The sequence below is a fragment of the Musca domestica genome, unplaced genomic scaffold (genome assembly GCF_030504385.1).
Source record: "Musca domestica strain aabys unplaced genomic scaffold, Musca_domestica.polishedcontigs.V.1.1 10, whole genome shotgun sequence".
NCBI lineage: Eukaryota > Metazoa > Arthropoda > Insecta > Diptera > Muscidae > Musca > Musca domestica.
The window spans coordinates 7,094,512-7,116,214 of NW_026712115.1; the positions used below are offsets into that span (position 1 = coordinate 7,094,512).

The following is a 21,703-nucleotide window of genomic DNA, read 5'->3' on the forward strand; positions in this document are numbered from 1 at the left end:
CAAGTCCGAATTTAAGAGATACAAATGCTTTGGCATATTTAGTCCTTTGAATTTTAAATTATAATTATAATCATAGCGTGTATGATTGAATTCTCCCATAAAAACTTTTAATTATTAAGTGGAGCTCAACTAAATTAGCAAAGTGGTGTAGGGTATCATAAAATCGGCCCCGCCCAACTTTAGGACTTTCTTTACTGGTTTGCTTTCATTTAATAAAATTAAAACAATAAAAATAATGATATTTGTTGCAGTTTTTTTATTTCAGCCTGTACTTATTTTAAAATGAGCATGTCATAGAAAGTAAGTACTTACCAAACTGTCAACAAGATAGAATAAATAAGTACAATATAGCAGTGGTCCTATTTCTAATAAACTATAGATAAATTTATGTTTAATTCCAAAACACAAGGGGATGAACTGTCGATCTATCGGTTTGTATTCGTGCACAACATAAACCTTAAACTTTCGCGTTTTCTTAATTTTTATACTCTACACCACATAGTGTGAAGGATATTATGTCTTAGTACATTTGTCTGTAACATCGAGAAGGAAGCGAGTTAGACTCATAGTTGCCTTTGGGGATCTTCGCAGAATCACTTTCTGCGTCGATTTACGCATGTCAGTCTGTCTGTCCATAATTGTTGTGAAGAAAATTCTATACTTGTTTGGCGCAAGGATGAACCCTTTTTAAATAGGTAAAAATCGATTCGTACTTAGATATAGCTCCAATATATATCTTTCGGATTGAAATGACCTGAATTTTGGCACATCCGACTGAATTCATCCTAGAAACAAGTCAGATGCAGCCCAAAAATAGCTCTGGTTTATTATACACCATGGATGATATCAGTCCAAATAAACTGAATCTTGGCAATTCATCCTAGATACAAGTACATCATATTTGGTGAAAATCGATTCAGATATAACTATAGTTCCCATATATATTTTTAGTCCGATTTGGAGTCTAAGTCCAGCACATGCTTAATATTCCCTCCAAAACAAGGACTTTTGTTACCAGACATCAGATACAGCTCAGAAATAAGTGCCAACAATTTTGTGAAGATCGGTTTATAGCTCCCAAACATATCTTTATTCGATTTTAGGTTTATTGTGCAGATATATGGCTAATATATGGCTAATATCAGCCCAAAAGGACTGAATTATGGCACTTCCGATGGAATTCAGTCTAGAAGCAAGTACTTGAAATTTTGCAGAAAATCGATTCAGATATAGCTATAGCTCCCATATATACGTTTCATCCGATTTAGCGTTAAAGTCCCTCACATGCCTAATATGCACTCCACAACAATGATATTTGATACCGCACATCAGATACATGTTGAGAATACCTCTGTCAAATTTTATCGAGATCGGTTCAGATTTTTATATACTTCGATATACATCTTCGTCCGATTTTACGGTTATTGTCCACCATATATGTAATATGAGCCCAAATTGGATAGTTTTTTATACCCTACACCACATAGTGGTAAGGGTATTATGTCTTTGTGCATTTGTTTGTAACATGGAGAAGGAAACGAGATAGACCCATAGTTACTTTTGAGAACCTTCATAGAATCACTTTCTGAGTCGATTTATGCATGTCCGTCCGTCTGTCCGTCCGTCCGTCTGTCCATGTATTCTTGTGAACAAAATGCAGGTCGCATTTATTATCCGATTGAGATGAAATTTTCCAAACAATATTTTTTTGGCCCAAGGACGAACCCTATTGAAATTGGTGAGAATCGGATCAAATTTAGATATAGCTCCCATATATATCTTCATCCGATTTCGGGTTAAATGTGCACCAAATATCCACTATCAGTCCAAATTACCTGAATTTTGGAGCACAGAAATAGCTGTTTTAAATTTTATTGAAATCGGTTCAGATTTGGATATAGCTCCCATATATATCTTCATCCGATTTCGGGTTAATTGACCACCAAATGACCAATATCAGCCCAAATGGCCCGAATTTTGGCACATGTGACCGAAATTAGCCTTAAAGCAAATACAACAAATTTGGAGAAAATCGGTTCAGAAACAGCTATAGCTCCCATATATATCTTCATCCGATTTCGGGTTAAATGTGCACCAAATGTCCACTATCAGTCCAAATTACCTGAATTTTGGCACACCCAACCGAGTTCGGCCTAGAAGCAAGTATATCAAATTTGGAGAAAATCGGAGAAATCGGTTCAGAAACAGCTATAGCTCCCATATATATCTTTCATCCGATTTGGTGTTTAAGCCTCTCACATTCGTAATATGCACTCCACAAGAATGATATTTGGTACCAGATATAAGATGCAGCCCAGAAATAGATGTTTGTAATTTTATCGAAATCGGTTCAGATTTGGATATAGCTCCCATATATATCTTCATCCGATTTCGGGTTAATTGTGCACCAAATGGCCGATATAAGTCCAAATGGACTGAATTTTAGTACATCGGACCAAATTCAGCCTAGAAGCAAGTATATCAAATTTAGTGAAAATCGGTTCAGATATAAATATAGCAACCATATATATGTTTCATCCGATTTAGAATTTTAGTCCCATACATTCGTAATATTCACTCCACAACCGTGATATTTGGTAACAGGTATTAGATGGAGCACAGGAATAGCTGTTTTAAATTTTATCGAAATCGGTTCAGATTTGGATATAGCTCTCATATATATCTTCATCCGATTTCGGGTTAAATGTGCACAAAATGGTCAATATCAGCCCAAATCACCAGTCTAGAAGAAGAAGAAGAATACGTAAAATTTGGAGAAACCCGGTTCAGAGATAGCTATAGTTCGTAAAATGCACGATAGAATTAGATAGATTTTGATTTTGTACCAAATATCTCATAGAGCTCTGAAATGCCCTGTATAAACCTTTTTACGAGAGCTCTACTAAATATGCATAGTGGTGTGGGGTATCATATAGTCGGCCCCGCCCGACTTTTGAGCTTTCCTTACTGGTTTTCATATTCAATCGAATTTTTCCATTTTGTGAAATTCGGTCCGGTATATCTATTGCTCCAATAAATATTTTTTATATAATTCTTATACAACAATGTTATTTGGTACTAGAGGTTCAAAAACTTCTGTCAAATCGATTCAAAGTTTGATATAGTTCCCAAATTGTGACTAATCTACGGCCATGATACGCATTCAAAAAAGGTTCATAGTTGGTATGTTCTATTTCACATTAATTCTCAATATAAACTTTTGTTGTTACGGGAGCTTTACTAAATACGCATAGGTATCATGTGGTCGGCCCGACCGACTTTTGACCTTTCCTTACTAGTTTTGTTTGTTTACTGCCGCTGATATTTATTACTTGGTATGATACAGGTATATAATTTTACCTTGTGAAATTCAAGGAATAACTCATTGCTATACATTTTATTGGTATTGGGTATGTAGTTGTCATTATATTTGTTATTGTGGAAATGTAGAAGATATGAGGTAAAGTAATGCATTCGCACATACAGTACCACAGCTAGTTGTAGCGTCGTAACATTGTTAGAGAGCGGGATGAGTTAACTGAGACAAACTTGCATTTGTAGTTATTTTCTAATGTCATTATTTCCCATTGAACAGCTACCTATCGGTAAGTCTATCAAATTTTGTTGTAGATTTTATAAATAAATAATAATAACGAGTTTGTAGCCAAAATATTTTCATTAAACGTTTACTAATTAATTTGTGGCATTCCAAATAGTTGTACCGTCCTTGAATGTGTGTGTTCATTCACATGGTATATACATATGTGCATGTGTTGTTTTATATACGTAATTGTATTCTAATGTTAACCACAGATAAACACCTGACGACAATCGACAATAACATGGCGGAAATGTTGCGGTGACATGATGAATTATTAACGTTAAATGGTTACGAAAAAAAAATCCGCGCAAATGGTTTTATTACTATCATCACATGCCACAAGCAACATTTCGGCCAAAATGCGTTGAGAAATAAAATGGCCTAAATGCACATAAATACGCCGAGGCATGATAATGGCCAAACAAATAAATAATAACCATAATAATAAATTGCTAATTGTATTGCAAATAATTTCACAAGCAATAAATTCTTATTATATGGAAAAAACGGTATGTTTTGGAATTTTCTATGGACTTGGAAGAACTTGGAGAAATGTTATCTTCAGTTGTGTTAGTGAACGGAAGTGCCAATATAAATCATCGGCTTCACTAAATTATTATGTAATTAATGTAAAATGTAAATAACTGCAGTACTTGGAAGAGATTTACGGGAATAACGAGGAAACCACGTTATATTTAAATGTAAACGAGTGGCTGGCGAGAAGGCTGCTTACAACCACGGCAACGAGAATAGCTTGGTTTCACATATTTTTATACCCTCCACCATAGTATGGAGGGTATATTAAGTTTGTCATTCCGTTTGTAACACTTCGAAATATACATTTTAGACCCCACAAGGTATATATATTCTTGATCAGCATAAAATTCTATGTCGATTTAGCGATGTCCGTCCGTCTATCCGTCCGTCTGTGGAAATCACTCTAGCTTCCGAACGAAATGAAGTAGGTTAATTAACTGTTACTCAAATGTGTATTATGTCTGCAGGACTTTTGGTATTGAAAATGGGCCATGTAGGTCCACGTTTTGGTTTTGCCCCATATAATGTTACCTCCCTTTTTTTCGGTACTTTGATGATTTTAGCGACACTATTCACCGGAATTGTTTCAAATTTGTTATTTAAAGTTCGTAACGGATGCTACAGCTTATGACAGAATAATGTCTTTGCAAGTCCACGTCTTCGTATAGCCCCCATATAATTCTACCTCCCGATATTCGGTACTTTGATGATTTTAGCGACGTTATTCACCGGAATTGTTTCAAATTTGGTAATTGAAGTTCGTAATGGATACTACAGCATATGAGAGAAAAATGTCTGTGCAAGTCCACGTCTTCATATAGCCCTCATATAATTGTACCTCGCGATATTCGGTACTTTGATGATTTTAGGGACATTATTATTGAAACAATTCAAATTTGGTGTTTGAAGTGCGTAATCGGTACTACAGCCTTTGACAGAAAATTGTCTGTGCAGGTCCACGTCTTCGTATATCCCCAATATAAAGGTACCTCCCTAATTCGGAATTTTTATGATTTTAGCTACAGTATTCACCGATTTTTTTATTCAAGATTCGTATTTGAATATTGTAATTATTTATGACAAAAGTTGCCTATGCAGGTTCACGTTGTCGTGTAGACCCTAATATAACGGCTGCATTTGGTATTTTTTAAGATTTGAACAGAATTTTTATCGGATTTTGTTTTTTTTTTTTTTTGTGAAAATTGCCAAAATCGTTCCAAATGGAGGAGGGCATTCAAAGAGCGGCCGAACTGACAGCTTTTGTACTTGTTTTTATATAACGACGGCTTTAAGGTAAGTATAGTGCTTGACTTATATGACGGATACTTAATAATACATCATAATTGAAATAAAAGTTCTATTTTTTTTAGTTATTTCTTATTATCATCGCATGTTATTTGTACTACAATAATCATTTCGCAAATAACTGTTTTACATATGTTTAAATATACATACATTATGTAATTCATGTTAGGCAAACAGTATTCAAATTTGTAAAAATTTTAATATTTTGCAATCGTGTAAAATTTGAATTAAATAATTAATCATGTCATGCTGTCCTTCACAATTATTTTATATCGTAACATTTGTTCTCAGCCTAACAAATTGAGAGTATTTATCGTGATTCATGACAACTATTACACTGTGCAACACAACAAATAATTACACGGAAAATCCAGCAGATTATGAAAGTAGAGCTAAAACAAAAAGAAGACACGTGTATCGGCATTTTGAAAATTTACATACGAAGAGAGCAAGTCAACATTTTACCTAAACGTCAGGAATTCACATATATTAAAAATATATGTTAGGGTTAAAGCAATAATTTTTGTGAGTCAGTGCAAGAGTCTCCAATAAAACATCATATTAGAAGGATGACGTCAAAGAAAGTTATTGTTCATCAAAATTCACTATAATGCCATGTTTACGTTAGAACTTTTTGTAGGGTTAACCTACTTTGAGAGGATTTATTTGAAGTAAAAGTAATGGAAATGACAATTTAAATCCAAATCCAGTGGGTTAACCCTCATATATATAAACGTACTGTAAGTTATCAAAGAAAATAAAATAAATAAATATTTGGAAAAGTGTCAAAGTAAGAATTATTCTAGATCAAATTTTATTGCGAGCCTCTAAAGAATCGAAATCTGTATATTCTATATATACTATAAAAAAAAAACACCAATTTTTGTTAAGAAAGTTTTGTTCGGTTTTGCCGACAGATTTATACCCTCAGCCAATGTTCGATTATTTACAAATATTTTGTCTTCTGTTTTGATTATTTGAACTGTTGACCCGAAGGTGTGGGAAAATATTGTCCATTTCTTATATATATATATATATATATATATATATATATATATATATATATATATATATATATATATATATATATTTCATCTATAAAATATTGCTATGGGAGAAATTACAAGAACATTTCCATCCAATTTCAAGCGAATTTAAAAATCTATATTCATCTTAGATTTTTTGTTGAGAGAAATATTTAGATATAGCAAGTTGTAAAGAATCGCTGACTTGTTTCGCCAGTTATGAAAGGTAAACGTATTGAAAATTGTCAAACTTTGTGGGTGAGGTATCAGAAGGGGTTGGCAGATATATATCATCTTCACAACAGATCTTGTGTGAGCAAAAATGTTTGTGTGTGTGAAATTAGAAGAGAGTTGAATGTTTCAGTTCAGTTTCTTTGAGCGTTTTGCTTACCAAAATCTTGAAACCTATGCGGGGAAGGTACCAGAAGCCGACATATCGCATCTTCACAGCAGTCCTTGTGTTAGTAGAAATTATGCGATGTGAGAAATTTTAAGAGAACCGGATGCTTATTTCCATTTTATGATCGTTTTGGTTATTCAAATTTTTGACCCTTTATGTGGGAGGTACCAGAAGGAATAGTCCGATCTCCGATCCGATAGTCCGATATTTATAACAGATCTTGTGTTGATAAGATATTGAGATATGCCAATTCTGAATGGAATCGGATGTTAATTTCGCGTTTATGAGCTTCATGAACATTCAAAATTTTGACCCTTTGCGGGGGAGGCACCAGAAGGGGTGGACCCATATATTCCATCTTCACACCAGACTTTGGGTTAATAAAATTATTGGAATGTGTGTAATATGAAGAAAATCTAACACTTATAGTATATTTTATACGAGTTGTAATTATTCAAAATCCTGACCCTTTGTGGGGGAGGTACTTGATGGAGGGGATCGATATTGTCCATTTTCGCATCTGACCTAGCACTGATGGAAATATTAGGATTTGCGAAGTTGGAGCAAAATCGGATTATCCGGAAATCGGAAATTGTTTTCTTTGAAAATCTTGAAATTTTGTGGGGGAGAAGCCAGAAGGAGTGGACCGATATTGCCCATCTCCGAACTCGATCTAAGTGGGACAATAATATTACGATGTACCAAGTTTGGATCAAACCGGGTACTCCCTTCGAGAGTTATCGTGCATACCAGCCAGACAGACGGAGGGACGGACATCGCTAGATCGACTCCAAATATCCTGAAACGGATTTGGTCCAAAGAGACCTAGGGTCTAAAACCGTTATTTTTATTAGGCACGACGAACTGATTATATGAAGATTATCAAAAATAACTATGGGTCTATTTCGCTTCCTTCTGAATGTTACAAAGAAATGCGCAAAGACATAATACCCTTAAACTCAGTGTGGCATAGGGTAAAAATATAAGTAGTTTTCTACTTTATGGGAGTTATTGTTAAGAAATTTTAACATTTCGAGAGGAGGTACGATGTGTGAAGTTTGAATTATGCCTCAATATGAGATTTTTTGTGTATTTCTTGCAAACATTATTATTTGGTTTTAAATTGTGATTGAAACCTTCAAAGTATGGAAAATCGGGAGGTATCATTATATGGGAGCTATACCAATTAATAGACCTGTAGCGAATGTTTTTTTGTACAGAAAGAACAGGCCTATCAAGAACCCCAAATGTCAAGTTTCAGCTGATTTGGTTGGAAATTATGCCAGAAATCTATACCCAAATATGGACCAACATAGCCCATTTTCCAGTTTATTTGAAACGAAGTTAATTTTTTTGAAAATATTCCCAAATATAAATGAAATCTTCTGCTTTGTAATTTAAATTTAATGTATTACAAATAGCTGAGACGAAAGCAATTTAACCTATCTCCACCGAGACGGAGAGTTCTTCCCACTAGGGAGAATTTCACCCAATAACTTCTGAAACTACAAAACTTGAACGGTTCTATGCCGACGCCAGTACTAAAACTTTTTACATGTGATTCGAAACATTTTATTTGAAATTCGACAATTCCTTTTATAATCCGTTATACCCCAGAGCAATTCCCCGACTAACCTAGAGCCGACAGCTGCCATATAATTCCTACATGGGAGCAAACCAAATGATTACCTTAGGACAGAGGTAAAATTATTAGCATACTTCCGAACTGACTTCAAACCAAATGCTTTAAATCTGAAGCTGAACACTTACAGCCAATTCCTTAATGGGGGAGCAACTTAAAAATACTCAAAATCGGTAAAAATTCGAAAGAGAAAGATATTTAAAATATGGATCCATATTTAAAATATGGACATGTTTGACCAAATTTTATATTAAAACCATCCCCAAGTTATAATATGGGGATGGTTTTTGTTACGAAAAGTTACATACACCGAATTTTTTCCTAATTTAAACGAAATTGATTTAGGTTAATATATAATTCCCAAGTCTTCGCGCTCAAGCCGCAATAAGCCTTCATGATCATAATTGGAATGATTTTTTTACTAAAATTCCCAATATAAACGTTGAACTTTCAAATATGCATATTAGTGTAGGGTATCGTGCTGACCTGCCCCTTCCGCGACTTTTGTCCTTTCACTAATGGTGTCCATTTTTCTACATTTGCCAAACACTTCATTTTCATTTCAAGGTAAATTATACTAAAAATCATTTAAAACAATTTACCTTTTGCCAGCTGATTCCATCATTTATTTATTCTCGCCATGCATCACATTCAAACAAGAAAATAAACAAACCAACGGAAAGAAAGGACAAATCAAAATAAATGACTTATTGACAAGTGTTGTAAGAAAGCAAAACCAAATGTAATTTTTCATCGAGATACGTGATAAGTTTCAAATCATCCATCTATTATTATTTGTATTGACATTGTTGAGGTTACTTTTGTTGTTGTCGTGTTTTGCTAAATATATATTTGCCTAAAAGCATTGACACTTCACTTCACATTTGATTTATTAATGGCGAGAGTCCTTTGTTTTGTTGTGTTCGATTTTGTGAAGTTCATTACTTCACACCATGTGTTTTTCCTTATCGGTGCAGAATGTGTGACATTTAATTTATTTCTTTTACCTATTTACATTGACCTTTGTCCCAAACCCATTGAGGTTTAATGTTTGTCCCCTACTTTGAACAAGGATTTGTTTTTATATCGTCCTTGACATATTTTTCTTCACATTTAGTCGAGATATCGTTAAAACATGACATTTGATCGCTTTGACAAATGAATGGTTTACAATCTACAAATTTTTGGTATTGGAATTGGAAAATTAAAAACAAAAACCTTGTTCGGAGATATGCTTTCAATTTAAGCGCTAACCATAAAATATGTAAAAAAGTTGACCTTCTTTGATAGCAAAGATTTCTTTACTAGATCTTCATTTTTCAGAGTCACTGTAATCACATTGTAATTGAAGTGCTAGTTGCATTCCAAAACCTTGATCTATAGAGAAAATCTTTTTGCAAATATGTGTTAACCTGAAAAAAAAGTAAGGAAAGGTCAAAAGTTGGGCGGGGCCGACAATATGATACCCTACACCACTACCCGTACATGGTTGCCCATATTCGACGGACCTTTGGGCCCATTCCAATCGACGAGGCTTGTCCGCAGGCAACATTCTTTGCGTCCGTTGAATTTTGTACGGGAACAAATACAAATCAATGCGAATAATCCGTTGTAAAGTGGACCGAGCCATGCCCAACTGCTGAGAACGGCGTTTTTGGGATGTTCTTGGGGACCAACACTGGCTCGTACGGCAGCTATATTCTCGGCCGATCGCCTTGGTCGACTTTTATATGGCCTCTTCGGATTAGAAAGAGCCTTACCAGTCGAAAATTTTTCGTATAAACGCTTAATGGTGTTCTTAGAAGGCGCACTTCTCACATTTTTTAATGTTTTAAAAGCACGTTGAGTTTTCACAATTGACTTCTTCTGTTGAATGTAAATTTCAGAGCGCTCGCGTGGCGTGTATTGGTTCATGGTAAAAATCTGCTTGGACTGACGCTTCAAACGCGGTATGTCATTAAGCGATGTGACATCTCTGTCAAAAGTTATGGCGTTGCCAGATGGGTCCGTCGAATATGGGCAACCCTGTATTTACTAGAGCTGCCGTAACAAAAAGTTTATATTTGGGATTTGTGTAAATAAGCCTATACCAACTATGAACCTTATTTGAATACTTATCATGGCTCTAGAAAATCCTATTAAAGTTTCCGCTATGTTACATTAAAACATATTGCTATGTTACGATATGGTGTCATAACATATATTTCGACTCCCAATTGAGTCAATTCTACAATGAAATGTCCCTTTTTATTACATACCGTTGTATTCAACCACCACGTTTCTGTCAAAATCTCTTATTTTTTGTCTAGGTTTAGGACTTTTTCGACTAATGTATTGTTTGTTGGAAGTGTAACTCATATACGTCAGAATTTCTGACAGACCATCTATGATTATATCTCAAGAAAATATTTGCATTAATGTTGCCATAAACCAGTAAAGCAACTTCAAAAGTCGGGCTGAGCCAACTATATGATACCCTTTATCACTATGCGTATTTAGTAGAGCTCCCGTAACATAAAAAGTTTATATTACGAATTTATGTGAAGCAACGCATATCAAATATGAACCTTAGTTGAATGCGTATCATGGCTTCAGAGTAGTCACAATTTGGGAACTATATCCAACTTTGAATCGATTTTCAACAAATTTGACGAAGGGTTTTGTATCTCTAGTATCAAATAACATTTCTGTATAGTGCATGATTATATTAAAAAAATATTTACTTTATCAGTAGATGTATGTCGAAGCTATAAAAAATCTAAACCGATCTCAATAAAACTTGGCAGGAGTATTCTCGAGCTGTATCTGATGACCCGTATTGAATATCATTGTTGTGGAGTACATATTACGCATGTGAGGGACTTTCACACCTAATCGGATGAAGCATATATATATCTAAATCTGAACCGATTTTCACCAAACTTTGAAGTACTTGCTTCTGTGCTGAATTCCCTCGGAATTCAGGTCATTCGGAATGATATTGGCTATTTGGAGCACAATTAACCCGAAATCGGTTGGATATATATAGGAGCTAAATCTAAATTTGTCGTAGGCTGTAGTACCTATTCCGAATTTTAAATACGAAATTTGATTTGATAAAATCATTAAAATACCGAATATTGAGAGGTATGTTTATATGGGGGCTATACGGGCCGGCATAATCCATTTACGAAGTTAACCTGCCTACTGGCAAAATACACATGTATACATAATTTCATTTCGTCTCAATCTGTTTCAGAAATACCGTGATTACAACAGACAGGCAGACAGAACTTTACGCTGATCAGATTATGAAAGTAGAGCTAAAAAATAAGACACTTGTATCGGTGTTTTGAAAGTTTACATCGAAAAGTAACCAAAAAAGAGGGGGACAAGTTCCCCCCTCTTCAACACTTTTGTGCATTTTCGGATTAAGATTCCTCGGAATCCGTGCAGTTTTGTTATAAAGTATCTTCGGCAAAACTGCAGATAAGAATACGATGTCCTTGGTCCTTTTTTAAAAATATGGTAAACAACTACCTTTAAACGGAATCGTATTAAATCAAAATATTCTACAAAATTGTTTGCAATAAAATTCTTGTCTAATTCTATTCAAAACTATTTGCTGGTCCCAAAACTATATACTGGGCCTAGGAAATTAGAACTTCTTTCGGGTTTTGATTTAAAAACGGGTATTATCAAGTCTACTTGGCATTTTCAACAACTCAGATTGGCTATTGTACAGTGAAATTATAAGAAAATTTCATGACAAATAATTTTGTAGAATATTTTGACTTGCTACGATTCCGTTTAAAGGGACTTTTAACTATATTTTTTAAAAAGGACTAAAAAGACCCCTTTGTTGACTCGCTTGAGCATTAAATTTTTATACTAAATATTTTTTCGTATTTTGATGTGCAATATTGAGAAGCAACTATACAGGGTAAGATAAAAAAAATGCGATAAAGACAATCGCCATAATTTTTATTTATTTTAATTTCATTGAATGAAAAAAAAAAAAAATCGGAAATAGCATCAACGTTTAGAATAAGTTGAGATTGGTTCGAATTGGTCACCTTTGGCGCGTGCTGAGTGCGATGGTGCTGAGTCCTGTTTGAATGTACATGGTCTGCGGCCAAAATGTTTGCGTGGCCAAGGCTTTAATACACACTCCAGAATATTTTCGCCATAATATTCGGCATTTTCGCCATAATATTTCGATTACGGTCACCTTGGCCGGCGCTTGAGTTCTGGTGACCAACCGAAGGTGCACATTTTCAGCTGAGACCTTTGCCAAGTAAACACGATCATTTTGTTTCTTTACAAACTGCTGGACAACCAATGTTTTCTCATCGGAGAAAACCAAATTGGGTAGTTCACTACTTTCGGCCAAGCGAAGCAACTCTTTAGCTCTTTTGAGTCTATTTTCTTTCTGTTGCGTTGAAAGTTCGTGCACTTTTTGGAATTTGTAATATTGCGATATGTTCAGCTCACGAGCCATTTTTCGTCCACGGCGACGCTTCTTTACTTTTCGAAACATTTCTGCTGATGTTACTGTTTTCTTCCGTCCACTTCCTTGACGTCGGGCTTCGCTATCAGCTTCGCTTGGTTTTCAGCCAAATATAACGAAATCACACTATCACGCTTGAATACCACCACTAATAACTTTTTTCTGGAAATAATGATTTTTGCGAAATATTTAGACCTGCCAAAAGAGAACGTGTTTATAACTCGTCCGCTAGTTAAACTTTTAATTGAAATAATCATTGTATTGTTGTTGTCGGTGATACTATATATCTAAAATACAAGGATTGCAGGGAATTTTTTATGGAACAATTTGAAAAAAGTGGAAGAGGGGAAGTTTACCTGCCCTATTTTCGGTTACTTTGTTATGTAAACTTTCCAAACGCTAATACACGTGTCTAGTTTCAAACGCTACTGTGTTTTTATTGAGAGTTTTTCACAGAGCCCTATGTAAATTTCTTTCTGTAGGCTGATTGATTCAATATAAATTGTTTGAAATACCTATGCTTACTTTATGAATTATTAATTATACATATTCCTTGGAATTGTATAAAACATTCCCTATCCTAATAGATTCTTATTTATTATATTGCACTACGTGTTTCCTATTTGCTTCGATGTGTGTTCTATGTTCCTGAATTTGATTTATTTTTCTCTCTCTCTCTCTCTCTCTCAACAAATCAAATTCCACTTCCACTTAATCTTCCCGGTAGTCTTTGTAGTGACCGAAATCAATCAAATCCATTTGAAAAACCATTTATCATTCGTCAATATGTTTCGATATGCATCATGCGACACCGAAGTCAAAGAACAACTTCTCGATTTGGAGATGTGTCAACCCCAATCGAAAGAAAAATAAATAACAAATGATAAAACGTAGAATAATATTTTCCCCACTCCAAACTAAGGGCTAAAGAAATGCATTTTCATCATTTAACTTTCGAAATGTGATTTTCCATATTTTCCCCTACAAATTTCAACATTACTGTGCGACATCGTGATGTTGTTGTTGTTGTATCCCTTTCCTTTCTGCCACAATATCCGCATAGCAATACAATGGAAAATTCTCTTGCAGCTTGTCACAAAGCAAAATGTCAACATCGTATCAGGGTTACAGCAAAAACAAGTTTTACACAAAGGAATGCATTTTTGTTTGTTTTTGTTTATATGTTTTATTGAACTTACCGATCAACAGCTATTGCCACGAGATGCAATATGGATGCCGTGCAACATAATACATCAATCGATGTCCAAATGTCACACAATTCCGGTCCCAATATCCATCCTTGACTTATCTGTTGTTGTGTCATATATTTTTTGTTGTTTTTTTTTTTTTTTTTTTTTTCATTATTATTTTTTTGTTTCATAAAAGTAAATATGCATGTGAAGAGATATGGAAAGAAATACGGAAGAAAGAGGTGGAAAAGAAAACGAAAAATTAATTAAGCAAAAAACAAAAAGTAATGGCTGCAATTTTCGTTTGGTGTACAACATTTCATTGAGTTTTCTTTCGTTTTAAAGAAATAATATTCGAACACGGCTATAATTGACTTCGTGGAAAGCAAATGTTTGTGTGTCACAAGGATGACCATTAATATGAAAATATCTGAACGATGTAAAAGATAATCATCGTCGTTTCGAAGGTCACTGAAAGTTAAACGATTTTATAAAGTAAAATAATTATTATTAAAAATATTTCTTTAATGATTTACCTGAATGATAGTTGGAGAATTTTCAATATATTATTGAATACCAAAGTCGTGGAACATAAACTAGTTCTGAGGCATATGCTTCTTTTATTATTATACCATTGAAATATTGGTCCTAGGTATAAAAATGTTAAATATGGATCTTCCAATGTGGCCGTGTTGAGTCGATCTAACTGCATGTGTCCGACCGTACATCTGTCCATGTTAAATTGTTATCACTCAACAGGTCACAATTATTGCCCTATCCTCACGCCATTTCGCACGAAGGTAGGGGTAGACAAAGAATAGAAGACTTTTGTTGAGGGAAATGATCGAAAACATGATGAAAACATTAAACAAAAAAGAAAAAAATCTCGATTTTGCAGTAGTTCTGAAGATCACACATGTGGACCAATCGGGCTGATCATCGAACAATATTTAGAGGTGAAATATACCATAATTTTTATATAAACAAGTAAATTAGTATCAGTCGGTTTTGCCGACAGATGTATACCCCAGCCTTGAGTTATGAACGTGACAGATTTGGACTATATCCACTACTTGTACTTTATATGAGATATGTGCAAATTTTCGGAAAATGGAAATATACGTCAGGTAACAGATAAGGAGGACTGAAGTACTCCATTTTCATACTTCATCTAATACAGATAAAAAATATTGGTATGTACAAAATTTGAAGGAAATCCAACATTCGTATCCAATTTTATGCGAAATCATAAATTCCGACAAATTACATATTCATATCAGAATACTGGTTGAGAGAAATATTTAGATATAGCAAGTTGTAAATAATCGCCGACTTGTTTCGCAAGTTATGACAGATATAAGTATTGGAAATTGTGACCCTTTGTGGGTGAGGTACCAGAAGGGGATGGCAGATGTATATCATTTTCACAACAGATCTTGGGGAGGTACCAAAAGAAATGGTCCGATCTCTACTGTTAATTTTGCATTTTATGAGCTTCATGGATACTCAAAATGTTGACCCCTTGTGGGGGAGGTACCAGAAGGATTGGACCGACCAATACATCCCATCTTCACACCAGATCATGAGTCAGTAGAAACAATGGGACGTGTGTAATATAAAGACAACCAATGTTTATTTCGGATTCTTTGATCGTTTTGTTTATTCAAAACCTAGATCCTTTGTGTGGGAGGTACCAGAAGGACTGGACCGATATATTCCATCTTAACGCCAGACCTTGGGTTCATAAAAATATTGGGATGTGTGAAATTTGAACATACTCGGACCCTTACATCTTTATAAGAGTTGAAATTATTTAAAATGTCGATCTTTTGTGGGGGAGGTACTTGATGGAGTGGACCGATATTATCCATTTTTCACCTGACCTAGAACTGTCGTAAATATTAGGATTTGCAAAGTTAGAACAAAATCGGATTATCAATTCTCTTTCTGTGCAGAAAAAAAAAACATTTTTTTGAAAATTTCGACCATTTGTGGGGGTGGTACCAGAAGGAGTGAACCGATATATTCCACTTTAACACCAGACCTTAAATATAAATATTGAGATGTGTGAAATTTGAGGACAATCGGACTCTTACATCACATTTTATTAGAATTTTAATTATTTAAAACTTTGACCCTTTGTCAAAGTCGGTATCGCCAGATACCGAAAACAGTATTGTTTCCATGACTAAAAGTGGTTGTTCGACACACACAATTGCTGAGAAGCTGAAAATTAGTCAGTCAGTGGTGGTCAAGGTGAAAAAAAGACAAAATGTTTGTTCCGAAAGCGTGTTGAATGGTCGCCGCCGCCTTCTAACGGACTCTGATGCTCGACTTATGATGTCCAACATGGGGAAGGATAAGCTTTTAACACCAAAGGAGGTTTCTAAGGAGTTAAATAAAACCGTAAGTCGATGGACAGCTAGAAGAGCAGTGGGTAGAATTGGATATGTTGCCTCTGTTAAAAAAATAAACCAGCTTTATCCGAGAAAAATGTTAGAGCTCGGTTACAATTTGCAAAGACACACAAGAAGTGGACTATAGAAGACTGGAAACGTGTTATCTGGTCGGACGAATCCAAGTTTAACCGTTTCCAGTCGGATGGCAAGCAGTATTACTGGCATAGACCCGATGACAAGCTTCAGAGACATCATGTAAAGCAAACCGTAAAGCATGGAGGAGGAAGTATAATGGCTTGGGGGTGCTTCACATGGTGGCACGTTGGGTCGTTGCACAAAATTGATTGGATAATGCGAAAAGATGACTATTTAAATATTTTAAAAACCCGTCTTCACAATTTTCTCGATAAGAGTGCCTATCCCGAAGGAGAAATCACTTTCCAACAGGATGGGGATCCAAAGCACACAGCACAAAGCACAGCACAATTGTCAAAGAATAGTTAGCAAAACAAAATTTTAAGGTCATGGAGTGGCCAGCTCAAAGTCCCGACCTCAATCCAATTGAAAACTTATGGTCTATTGTGAAGCAACGGCTCGGCCAGTATCAATCGGAATTTGACGCAGAGCTTTAAAATTTGTCACAGTAGTTTGAGATATAATGGTCCTCGTTTTGGTATAGCCTCTTATAACGGTACCTCTCGATGGTCTATGTTTTGATGATTCTTACCACATTTTTCCACGGATTTGTCTAAAGATTGGTATCTGTAATTCGTAATAGGTTCTAACCCCTATGGCGGAACATAGTAAGTATAGGTCAACGTTTTCGTGTAGCCCCAACATAATGCTACCTACGGATATTCATTATTTTTATGATTTTGTCACATTTTTTACGGATTTGTCTAAAGATTGGTTTTTGTAGTTCGTTATGGGTTTTAGCTCCGGTGACAGAACATTGTATATAATGGTTCACGTTCACATATAACGCTAGTTCCCGAAATTCAGTACTTTGATGATTTTAGCCTCATTTTTTACAAATTTGTCTGGAAATTGGTATTTGTAGTTCGTAATGGGTTCTAGGTTCATTAGCAGAACATATCTAGGCCCACGTTTTCCGATAACGCACATATAACGATACCTTCGGATATTCGATACTTTGACGATTTAAGCCACATTTTCTAATAGATTTGTGTGAAATTTGGTATTTGTACTTCATAGCGGTGTCACAGCACCATGGTCAACGGTTTCTATACAACGGTTCGGTACTTGATATATATACCGATATTCGATATTTTGATAATCCTAGTCAACCTTTACTCACGAAATTTTGTCAAATTTGGTATTTAAGACTCGCAATAGATTCTTTGTAGTAGTAAATTGTACTTTTTCGTATGGCACCCATGTAACGGCTCCAACCACTATATTGTTTTTTGAAAACTCTACTGTTCTCTCCTACCGATATTATTGGAATTACTAGTTTTAAATGGAACAGGTTTGAATCCAGATACTTTTGTTTAAAAATGCATTCTTTACCTAATGGTGGAGGGTATTTATGGTTCGGTCCGGCCAAACTTTATGTCTTTTTACTTGTTTTCATCTTACAACGCTATGTGTTGGGGTATTATATTTAGGTCGCAAATATTGTCCGATCTTCACGAAATTTTGCATGGGGGTGGGGTAGGGATCAAAATGCAAGTCTTTTGTTTTGTAAGATGTTTGTAAAGTTTTTAGGATTTAAAATAGACCAAAAACCTAAATCATCCTACAGTTCTCAACTAAATACCAATAGACATACAATTTTCTGTGAGGGTAGATTTTAGAACTGTACTGAAGCCTAGAATTTTGCATGGTCATCGGATAATGTTTAGCTGGTGAAATGAACCTCAAAAGCGTGTGAAAAATGCCAAAATTAGTGGAAGACCAAAAAACATGAAGGTGCACATTTGACCTTTACGTTAAAACTTATTTTGTTGAACATAGCCAAATATCGGAGATTCATGAAATCATATAGAGGAATCTAAATTTTCGAATATTGTTTTAAAAATTAACAGGACATAGGGCATAAATGTAGAGCACATGCTTACAAGATTTTCACGAACTCGTGATTTCTGTCAAAAACCAAGATAAAACATTTTCACCGATTCCAATATAATTTGGCAAATGTATTTTTGTACCAAATTTCGTTACGCATTCAAATTCCATTACACATTCCAAATTTGAAGACTGCATCTATAAACGATCAATAGGTACGTGTATATAAAATATAAAATGGTATTTCAAAAATTAATATAGCTTATTGCTTTCATGCGATGTCATAATATATATCTAGAAATTTTCAGGAAAATCTGTTCAGCTGTTTTTTGGTCTATAAATTAAAAAAAAAAAAAAAAACAATCAAAAGTAAAAATATTTTCTTCTTTTGTAGATATGGATATGCGACAGTTTTTGTTAAAATTGAATAGAATCAATGCATATTTGCAAGCTATTAAGGAGATATAAGTACGTGAACGGTAGATATCGGCGTCAGATCTATGGTGAACAATGAAAATCTTAAAGTCGGGCCGACACCCCTTTGTAGTAGAGCTTCATGTAACAAAAAAAATATATATAGCAAATCGGATGAAAAATATATATGGGACCTATAGCTATATCTAAACCCATTTCGATCAAATTTGGCATACTTATTTCCAGCCTTAATTTGGTCGTATATGAACAATTCTATACTATTTGGGCTGATACTACACGTTTGGTGGACAATAAAAGGCAAATCGGACGAAGATATATATATTGGAGCTATATCTAAATTTTGACCAATTATCTCCAATTAGGGGTCGTTCTTGCGCTAAAAAAATGACTTATGCCAAATTTCATCTTGATCGGGCAATAAATGCGACCTGCACTTTGTTTACAAAAATACATGGACAGGCGGACATGCCTGTTACAAACAAATACACAAAGACATAAAACACTGCAATTGAAGAGAATCGGGTGCATATGTTGTTATTTTATGAGATATATAAATATTAACAATTTTGACCCTTTGTGAGAGAGGTAAGTACCTCTTACTACACATTCCGTATTCACAAATACTTTTGTGTTGAGAGAAATATTGAGATCTGCGGGGAATCGAATGCACATTTCCAATGTATCTGGCATAGCACTGATACAAATATTGAGATTTGGAAAGTTTGCACAAAATTAGATGACTCTTTCTTGTTTTATGAAGTAAATTATTTTGTGTCAAAATTTTGACCTTTTGTGAGGGAGGTATCAGAAGGAGCGGAACGATATTGACAATCTCCGAACTCGTTTTAAGTTTGACTTCTAGAAATATCGGGCGCAAGTGCGCATCCAATGTTTTACTATTTTGCGAGAATGGATAATTTCGACCCACTATTTCTTGTACCTCCCTCAAATAGGGTTCAAATTTTAAAAAATCATAACTCTTATAAAATATGCAATAAACGTTATGAGAATATTGACATACTTTAACGGCTGCAGAGTTTGAAGAAAACCCTTTAAAATACCGAAAATCAGGAGGTATCGTTAAATGGGGTCTATACCAAAAATGGATCTACATAAATATTTTATGGGAGCGCTTAAAATTCCCTTGAACTTGAAACGATAAATTACAGCCAATTCTGTTGGAAATTATCCGTAAGCGGATAATATTTTTCATGTTAAAAATAATTAATCGTCTACAACGCTGTGACTTATTAAAAACAAGTAAAAAAACATTAAGTTCGGCCGGGACAAACTTTTAATACCCTCCACCTTAGGGTAAAGGAAACATTAGAAGAAATGTGGCAAAAACCATTAAAATGCCGAATATCGGGAGGTACCGTTATATGGGGGCTATACCAAATCGTGGACCTACACATGCAATGTTTCGCCAAAGGAGCTAGAACCGATTATGACCTACATATACCAATTTTAAGACAAATCCGTGAAAAAAAAACGTGGACCTATAATTATAATGACTCGCCATACGAACTGGGACCCATTATAATCTACAACTACCAAATTTCAGAAAATTCTTGAAAAAATGTGTCAAAAATCATCAAAATACCGAATATTGGAAGATACCGTTATATGGGGATTATATTAAAACGTGTAACTATACAAACAATGTTTCGCCACACGAACTAGGACCCATTATGACCCACAAATACCAATTTTTAGACAAATCAGTGAAAAAATTTGGCAAAAACTATGAAAATATCGAATATTGGTAGGTACCGTTATATGGTGGCTATACCAAATCATGAACCCATCCATGCAATGTTTCGCCACCGGAGCTGGAACCCATTATGACCAACAAATACCAATTTTTAGACAAATCCGTGAAAAAATGTGGCAAAAATCATCAAATTACCGAATATCGGGAGGTACCTTTATATGGGGGCTATACCAAAACGTGGACCTATACATGCAATGTTTTGCAACACGCACAGGGACCCATTATGACCTATAAATACCAATTTTCAAACAAATCCGTTAAAAAATGTGGCAAAATCATCAAAATACCGAATATCGGGAGATACCGTTATATGAGGACTATACCAGAACGTGTACCGATATATCTCATTTTCAATACCAACCATCCTAGACACAATACAAATTGCCCTGCTAAATTTTGGCGCTCTACGTCAAATAATGTGGGCTGTATCGTGATTTCAACAGACGGACAGACAGACGGACATCGTTAAATCGACTTAGAATTTAATGATTATGAATATATATACTTTATGGGGTCTACGACGAATACTTAAGAATGTTACAAACGGAATGACAGAGTTAATATCCCCTCCTTTCCAAGGTGGAGGGTATAAAACTATATATATTCTTCAAGGAATATTGGTTTTATAGATGTTTTTTTTTTTTGTTTTTGCATTTTCGAATGACTATCACATTCACTTAAGAGAATCATTAAAAAATCCGAACTGTATTCCTGGATTCTCATAACTTTATTTTCTGTTAAAATACGGATATACGAAAATGGCTCCCCGTCTATCTCTCTCGTGGCACCCATTTATTTTCGCAATTTCCAATGAATCTTTAAAATTCTTAAAAATCTCCGTTTGCACCGATTCTGTAAAACGGCAATAACAATCGCCA

At 34.8% G+C, this 21,703-nt stretch overlaps 1 protein-coding gene across 1 annotated transcript in view; it reads right to left on the reverse strand.

The window, feature by feature from the left end:
* The window catches only part of LOC101892092 (5-hydroxytryptamine receptor 2A-like), a 343,177-nt gene that overhangs the window by 268,418 nt on the left and 53,056 nt on the right, over nt 1-21,703 (reverse strand). Inside the window, exon 5 of the mRNA XM_059125946.1 lies at nt 14,199-14,308. Coding sequence (XP_058981929.1) covers nt 14,199-14,308 — 110 coding nt within the window. The remainder of the gene's footprint in view (nt 1-14,198; nt 14,309-21,703) is intronic.